Below are 8,333 nucleotides of genomic sequence, written 5' to 3' on the forward strand. Positions count from 1 at the left end.
TGTGATTGGTAATGAGATTCATCACAAGGTACCCACAAAAATATAAAGTTCATTGCCAGTCACTCTCCTTCTTCAGAGCCTACCTAGGCATAATTTTAACTGGCATTTTAGCAACAAAACTTTTATTTGAAGATATCCCTGAGTCATAAATCTCTGGATTTAGATTTCCAGCAGTAGGAAACAGGATGGTTTAATTTGCAACTCAATAAAAGAACTTCACATCAAACTTCAATCTTTAAGAAGCTACAGCTATAATTTAGGGTTGAGTTTTATTCTTTTAAAGCGGGTCTCCCCCACCCCTAAACGCCACATATATGAAATAGATCAAAACTGCAATTTCTATTTTGGTGGCATCTAAGATCTACAGAAGTGATTTTCAATTACTTGGAACTTCAAAATAGAGATTCCCTAGTAACAATGCACCAGTGGCACGCAAAATATTCCCCCATTTTGTTTAGTTTGTGGGAGAAAATTGTTTAAACTGGAAAGATTTTGTAGTCTTAAAAAGATAACGTTAGAATTACTGTAGTTCGTTTTTCCTTCCAGGAGGGCAGCCATTTCTCTAAAAGTTTTGGTAAAAGTTAACGCTCAGATTTCAAAATGCAAGCAGATGTTCATGAAGCATCCGAAATCGGCCACTCCATTTCTATTTCTGGACTGTGGCGACTCTGAATTATTTTGTGTCCCAACCCTGTAAAGGGCAAAACTCCAAGTTTTGCCTTTGGTGTAAACTCTCAAGAGAAGTGGGACAACACACTTTAGGAGTTTCCTAAAGTGGCTGGTGACGTGCGAGATCAGGTCGTCAGAGAATCGGAGCTAGATAGGAGAGACCTTGAGGGCAAGAGGCTGAGAGACCTCCAAGCACTGGGCTCGTGAAGATTTCCACGTGCCCCTATCTGGCTGATCCCAGGGGAATCGGTGGTTACTACGGTAGTTAGAAGGTGGCTGTTTCTTTTCGCAGCCCAGGAGGCGGGTGTTTGGGGGGAAGAAGGTGGGTGCACGGGGCTCTCCGCCCTCAGAGCCTCCAGCCGACTGCCACGCCTGAGGGACTTGTGGCCAAACCTGCGACCTCGGCCCTCCCCCGCGGCGCCAGCCTCTGGAATCTGGCGTCGCCCCCACCTCGACGGTCGAGGTGGGAGTTCCGCCACGCTGGGCCTAGCCGCCGTACCCAGGCCGAATGGGGGTGGGGAGAGAAGTCGGCAGAGCTCGGCCTCAGGATCCGCAGCCCTGTGGAAGGACGGCAGAGGGAAGTCGTTTCACCGGCCTCTACCCTGTTGGGGTCTCGGGAAACGCGGTAATTGCCGACGAAAACCGCCCTCTGTGAGAGGCGAGGCTGCGGGGCTGCCGGGACGGTTTGAGGACTGGGCTTGGCCAGGGAGATTCCAACCTTCACCCTCCCCGGTCCCCGATCCCACTTCCCCGCCGTATCCCGGCGCCGCCACTTCAGGCAGCCCACTCGGCCCGGCCTCTCCCCGCGCCCGGACCACCCCCCATGGGGTGCTCTCACTGCGCAGCGAGTCCCTCCGCTGCCTCCTCCCAGCCCAAAATGGCGGCGACGGCCACCGATCTTCTCGTCGCCTTCCTCAAGGCCTGAGGATCCTTCCGCGCTTAGGCCCCTCCCCTCTTAGCCGGATCTATTTTCTGCTCGGTAAAGATTAACGCCATCAATGAACTTTTTAATTGAGCTGGAGGAAGGCGGGTCCCGGTTGTGCTTCCGCACAGCTAATCGTTGACGAAAGTGAGAATATTGGCGGACGATTTAGCCAATCAAAGGAGGAAGCGGTGCGCGCGCGCCATGCCGCCCGCGCAGAGGTAGATGGGTTTTGGAGTTCTCAGGTGTGACTGCTGACGTGACAAAATCTTGGCCCGCTTTCCCAGGCTTGGAGAACTACAATTCCCGGTAGGCACCGCGCCTCCAGGCTGTCCCCTCCCCCTACCTTAGTGCCTAGAGCGGCTTGACCAGAGCTGCTGCAACTGCAGCGAGAGGTAGGGCTGAGGCTTTGGGAATGGCACAGACAGGCGGTCGCACAGAAAGACACACAGATGTAGTCGTGTGCATAGCCCTGACAGCGAATAGGTTAGTTCCACCTTTGCAAAACCTCTTCCCATGACTACTTTCCCTCTTCCAAGAAATCCATCCTTATCCCATTTGGGTTTCCCTCCACGCTGCATGTAGTGTGCAGACTTCTCCTTCCCCTTTGCTCTGTTTTCCGCTCTGAGAGGAAGGAGGCAGGCAGGCCAGGCTCCGTAGAAGAAAAGGCCTCAGCCCCAGGCTTGGCCCAGGGCCCAGCCATGCTTCTAGAGGCATTGCTTTCTCGAGCCCAGCCTGGGGAGGAGGCTGGGGGTGCAGGGCTGCAGTCCAGACTGGGGCCTCTGGAAGCAGTAGGAAAGGACTCCTCCTAAGCTTGCTTCATGTTGTCTTGTCGGAAATACAGACCTGCTCCACTCCCAGCTCCCCAGGCAGTGTCCTTTCCCCCTTGGGTTGTTGGGGGAAACAAAGCTGAGGCCTAGTCCTAGCTGCCAGCCTGGGCGTGAGTGACTTCCATAGGATATAAGCCCTGGCCTGGGGCCTGAGGAACAGGACTGGGAACATGGCAGCCTTAATCCTGTTCTCCTGTTCCGGCCCCTTGCTGGCTGGAGGTGTGAAAAGCAGGGGGAGGTGTGAAAAGCAGGGTATGGCGGAAGCCCTCAGGGCCTTCATTTGAAAATGAGGGTGTACTGGTCTGGTGCTACAAAATGGCTGCCGTTTCCTGGGCAAACAATTGTGAGCAGCCAGTCTTCCTGAGAATTACTCAGGACTTAGGTTTCTGTTGTTGTCCAAATTAGGTGTCACTAGTTAAAAAAGGCATCTGCTGAAAGATTTGGAACAGAAGAAGATGGCCACTCCGAACCAGAGCAACTATAATACAGAGTCACCAGCAGCCCTGGAGGAGGCCGAGGTAAGTTCCCACCTTCCCAAGCACCTGAGTACTCTGAACATGGATCTTGCACCTGAGATCCTAGCTTCTTGTCTCAGATGTGTTGGTAGATTTGGAAAACCGGTATTTTAAATGTGTCCCTACTACGTGCTAGGCAATCGGCCAGATGCTAAATCTATACTATCTCATGAAATCCTAGTGATGCTTCCATGCAGGAATTATTTCCCCAGTTCACAGAAGCTAAGGTTCTGAGAGCTGAAATACCTTTTCCAGAATCATGTAGTCTATAAGCAATAGACCAGGGTTTAAATTTAGGGCCTTCTGACAACAGAACCTTGCCTTGATCTCAAGGTTAAAGAAATTGGTTGAATGTTTTCATTTTGTCCAGGCTAAAAACCAAATCTGAAGCAGGAAGAATTTTTGGTTTATTATTTGGAATGGAGGTGGGGGATAGGATGTAACCCAGGAGAGAGGAGAGAGGCAGATTGTATCAGGCCCTCAGAGAATGCCACCTTCTGACCTGGCAACAGGAGCCCATACCATCCCAGCCCATGCTCTCTCTCTCTTGCTGCCCTGCCTTATCCATTCTTCTCCCCTGGCCCACAACTCCCTATAGATGAGGAGGAAACTTAAGGTTGCCTAGTCACTTCAGTGTTTCCTGGATTTATTGAATTTGGGATTCATTGTATGTCAGGGCTAGAAGGTTCAAAGAGGGCAAATGACTCACTAAAGTCACACAACTTATCTGCAGTACTGGTGGTGGTGGTAGAGGGACAGTCTTTAGGTGGGAGGCAGCAGTTAGGGCTGGGGGCAGGGCTGGCTTGGGTTGGGGGAGGATCATTAGGGGACATTTACTAAGGGCTGGGAGCAAGTAAGTGAGTGAGTGATTGTGCTCGGCAAACAAGCCACTCTGCCTTGGAGTTCCTGGTGGACTTGTTTTTCCCAGGTGGATCAGTTGGCCCAAGCCACTGGTGGAGACATGGCTTATCACTCACATAATTGGTGACCTCCCCCGCAGGTGAAGTAACACAACAAACACTACACACACACGTACCCAATATACCGCCTTTTCCCTGAAATTCTCTTCAGGGTCTCTAAAATGCACATAACATAACCCCAGCTCTTACAGGGCTACATATACCATATCCCACAATACATACCCTATGCTGTTAGGGACCTATTCTCAGATGTCTCTGAACCATGTTGTATATTGTAAAACAACATACTAATGGTAGTAGTTATTATTAGAAATACCCCAAACCACAAACTTAGAGCAATTCATTCCCCATCCTCCATACTCAGTACTCCCACCCTCACCACAACAGAGATAAACAGATGCCCTAAACATGTGCGCACTCTGACAGATGCTTTCCACCTCCTAGATAGATTCCGGAACTCTCTCACTGAAGACTGGAGGTTGGCCCTCCCTCTCCTTGGTTGGGACCTCTTTCCTGTCATTCATATAGAAGAGTGATACCAACTTCTGCCTGGAATAAATACACTCTGTCTTCTTTACCCTAGAAGGACAGAAAGGAGAGTCTTATTTTCCAATGTCTTTTGGATCCCCCTATCTTAGAAGCTTTAGGTCATTTAACAAATATTTATTGAGCATTTACCTTGTACAATGCATAGGGATATAGCAGTGAGTTGAACAGACAAGACACATTCTCGTGGGAAGAAGATGGATAGTAGCTGGTCACATGCTAAATTCTGTGTTAACTGTGTGATATAATAGAGAGTCACTGGGGAGGGGAGCTAGGGGAGGCTACTTTAGATAGGGTGGTCAGGGAGGGCCTCTCTGAAGAGGTGACATTGGAACTAGCCCTAAAGGATGAAAAAAAGTCAGCCACGTGAGTAGCTGGCAGCAGCATCAGCTGCATGATTTGTGGGGTCCAGTGCAAAAAGCGCTCCTTGTTCAAAAATTATTAAAAAGTTCAAGACAGGGACAGCATTAAGCCAAGCATGGGGGCGTTTCGGAACATGGGCCTCTGTGCAACTGCACAGGTCACCTGCCGTGAAGCCACCTCTGTCTAAAAGACAAGCTTTCTAGGAAGAGGGAAGAGCATGTGCCATTTGGGCTTCTGATCAAGCAAATGCATGAGGAGCCATCTTGAAGCCCAGTTTTCTCCCTCCCCTACTTCATTCATTCAGTATTTATGGAGCGCCTACTCTGTGCCAGGCAGTGTTCCAGGCAATAAAATTACAGAGTGAGATACACAGGCAACATTCCTGCTCTCACTGTAAGTTTACTCAGAGAGGGTTGGGGGACAGAGAGTAGATAGGTAAGCTGGTAAACAAATGGTTGCAAAAAGGTGAGAGGCTAGAGAGGGACCAAGTTAGCTGGGTGTGGGAAAGTTGGCTTCAGGCTGGGTGGACAGGACAGGCTGTCTGTGATCCAGCCTCCCTTCTCCACTCTCTTTAGACCTTTGGTGCTCCAGGGAGCCCCAAAACACTTCTTGAGCCTGTTGACTCTGGTGGTTCCCTGCCCCTGACACCCCAGATGGAGAGCCACTCAGAAGATGAGGATCTTACCGGGGCTGGCAGTGGCCTGGGCTGGAATAGTAGGGGTCCCCGGACCCAGAACCCAAGGGCCTGCTCAGCAGAGGCCGTACTAGGCCGAAAGAAACACCGTCGGCGGCCATCAAAGCGCAAGCGGCACTGGCGACCCTACCTGGAGCTGAGCTGGGCAGAGAAGCAACAGCGGGATGAGAGGCAGAGCCAGAGGGCCTCGCGTGTCCGCGAGGAGATGTTCGCCAAAGGCCAGCCCGTGGCACCCTACAACACCACCCAGTTCCTGATGAATGACCGAGACCCAGAGGAGCCCAACCTGGATGTGCCCCATGGGATCTCCCACCCAGGCTCCAGTGGGGAGAGTGAGGCAGGGGACAGCGATGGGCGGGGCCGAGCCCACGGTGAGTTCCAGCAGAGGGATTTCTCTGAGACCTACGAGCGATACCACACGGAGAGCCTACAGGGCCGCAGCAAGCAGGAGCTGGTACGAGACTACCTGGAGTTGGAGAAGCGGCTGTCACAGGCTGAGGAGGAGACAAGGAGGCTGCAGCGGCTGCAGGTGTGCACTGGCCAGCAGCCCTGTCGCCAGGTGGAGGAGCTGGCTGCTGAGGTAGAGAGGCTGCGGACTGAGAACCAGCGGCTTCGGCAGGAGAATGAGATGTGGAACCGAGAGGGCAGCCACCGCAATGAGGAGCTGGGGACCTAGGGGGACCCAAAGAGAAAGTCCTATTTCATGCCTACTCAGGCCAGCTGGGTCTCAAGGAGGCAGGTGGCAGATGAAAACCACTCTCAGCACTCTGTGTCCCCTGAGAACAGCAAAAATAGGTTCAGACTTCCACCTCGTTATTTCCACAATTGGTTCTTTGATGTCACTACTTTTTACAGAGAAATTAAACGGTCTTGGTGAGACCAAATGACAGTGGCTAGGATTGATTTTGCTAGGGCTGTTCTGAGAATCAAAACATTCATATGGGGTCCCAGTCCCCCCTTGTCCCAAGCCTGGGAGGACAGCAGACCTCTGGGTGGAGACCTATCAAGGTCTCCAGGATACCTGAATTCTGTTCTGTGTGTCCTGGAGCCACCAGACTGCTCTGAAGGTTTTTTAGGTGGGAGGGAGCTCAGTCAGGAGGCCCCAGTTTCAGCCAGAACCTGACACTCAAGATGCCAGATCGCTGTGAGGAGCGGGGAGCTTCCCCTGGAGGAGAGGAAGCTGGGGCTTTGGGATAAGGCCCAAGCCCAGGGACTCCCCATATGCTCCCTACAGTGTAGGGGCTACACAAGGTCTGAGTGCCTTGTACCTCCTTGTCCTTAACAGTCGCCCACCCCCACCCCTCCCAGCAAGGGGTTGGGCTTGAGGTTAGTCATCAGGAGTTTGCCCCCTTACCTCCTGGAATGACGATTAGAAAGAAGTAAGCACTCAAGGGAAGTAAGTATTGTTCTGATGGAAAATAAAGCTAAGAGGCAGAGGGGGCAGTGCCTGGTCCTCAGCAGAGCTGGTCTGCCTGGCTTTCCTGGGTCCTGCTTGGCCTCTCCGAGCACCCTGCTCCTGTAGCCTCGTCGTGTGTGTGTGTGTGTGTGTGTGTGTGTGTGGTTCATTCCCCCTGCAGTGTGTGAGTCCTGCACCTCTGTGTAACACGGAGCTGGATCAGCCTGGGTAACGCAGATACCAACAACCCATACTGGGCTCTGACACCCTGTTTCTCCCATCACCCTCCTGGTGCCCTTGCTGGCCGGCATCGGGTGTCAGGTGGCAACGTGGATAACTTTGGTGATGATGGAGGAAGTTAGTCAACTCACCGACGAGCCTGTGTTGGCGCGGCCACCATACACAGGGAGGGCGGGGGCCTGGCCGCCCAGCCTGGCTTCCATTCCGGGCGCTCATTTTGACAGGCCACACAGGGCAGGAGAAGGCCCAGGCCTGGGAGCTTCTGGGGATGGAAATGTTGACAAAATCTTGTGTTGCCAGGACAACTTTCGTTTCTGCCCTGCCACACCCAGGCCTGGCTGGCGCCTTCTACAACGAAGAACTGCAAGAACAGATTCTAGGAAAGGGTGGGTTTCATGAGGAAGCAAAGTCCCGCCCTGGGGGATCTGTCCCTGGGATTCTGGAGAGGGCTTTTACCTCTTTCCCTTTGCTCCCCAGACAGCAATGTTAGGAAGGGCAGCAGGAATGATTGTCCCCACTTTGCAGATGGGAAACCCAAGGCTCAGAGAGGAAGTGGCTTTCCAGATTGCAGGAGAGCCACTGGAGGCCTGCCTTCCCCTGTGGGGTAATTGAGGGACCCAAAGGCCCCTTGGCCCAGGCAGGCGGCCTCCCAGCTGCAGCATTCCTCAGCATGCAGCCTGGAGGGGGAGAGGAGGCCAGGACAAAGGTTGTTTACCCAGAGGCGCTTTTGTGTGTGTGTGTGTGTGCGCGCGCGTGTGCGTGTGTTGCCCGTGTCTAGAAGGGAAGATTCCAGAGGGCCGCTGGGGTGGGGGTGTAGGCAAGGGTACTGCGGGTGTGTGTGGGCTGGCCCTGCCAGAAGTGGGCAGGTGAGGAGTTTGGCCCCTCTTGGCCCAAAAGCCGAGGAGCCTGGAGACAGGAAAGCTGCCAGCTGTTCCTCCCAGCCCCTCCTCACACACATAAAATGGCTGAAGGGCTCTTGGCCAGGGCGGCACTGAGGTGGGTTAATTTTCCCACAGCTGGTGGGGACTGGGTGGGGCAAGAAGAAAACAAAAGAGAGGGTGTGAGCTGGGAAAGTGTCAAGGGGGCTGAATGGGAGGGGTCGCTGGCAGCCCCACCCCCATCTGGTCCCCTGTCCCCAGCACCTGCCCCCAACCCCAGGGTGAGAGGTTGCAGGGAGATCATCCTGGGGCTCAGCTAGGCTTCTGCTCTACCCCATTGCTGTGAGGGACGCCCCAGTT

The 8,333-nt window shown here is 53.1% G+C and overlaps 1 protein-coding gene across 4 annotated transcripts; it reads left to right on the forward strand.

Annotated features, from left to right (window-relative positions):
* The first annotated feature begins 229 nt into the window (after positions 1–229).
* HEXIM2 (HEXIM P-TEFb complex subunit 2) lies at positions 230–6,345 on the forward strand. 4 transcript variants are annotated; one of them, XM_069481554.1, is made up of 3 exons: positions 230–1,447; positions 2,827–2,939; positions 5,341–6,345. In XM_069481554.1, exons 2-3 carry the CDS (start codon positions 2,877–2,879, stop codon positions 6,133–6,135), a joined length of 858 nt encoding a protein of 285 aa, XP_069337655.1. In that variant the 5' UTR covers positions 230–1,447; positions 2,827–2,876; the 3' UTR covers positions 6,136–6,345. The 4 variants fall into 4 exon arrangements, with proteins under 4 accessions (XP_069337655.1, XP_069337653.1, XP_069337652.1 ...); XM_069481552.1 differs by having other exon boundaries at positions 539–1,294; XM_069481551.1 differs by lacking the exon at positions 230–1,447 and adding an exon at positions 1,929–2,077.
* The last annotated feature ends 1,988 nt before the right edge of the window (positions 6,346–8,333 follow it).

The sequence above is a fragment of the Eulemur rufifrons genome, chromosome 9 (assembly GCF_041146395.1).
Source record: "Eulemur rufifrons isolate Redbay chromosome 9, OSU_ERuf_1, whole genome shotgun sequence".
NCBI lineage: Eukaryota > Metazoa > Chordata > Mammalia > Primates > Lemuridae > Eulemur > Eulemur rufifrons.

Excerpts from the sequence above, each read along its gene's own strand:
- HEXIM2 (XM_069481554.1), top strand. The coding sequence starts at position 2,877 with ATGGCCACTCCGAACCAGAGCAACTATAATACAGAGTCACCAGCAGCC. Across the intron at positions 2,940-5,340 it reads CAGCCCTGGAGGAGGCCGAG|ACCTTTGGTGCTCCAGGGAG; the intron begins GTAAGTTCCCAC and ends CACTCTCTTTAG.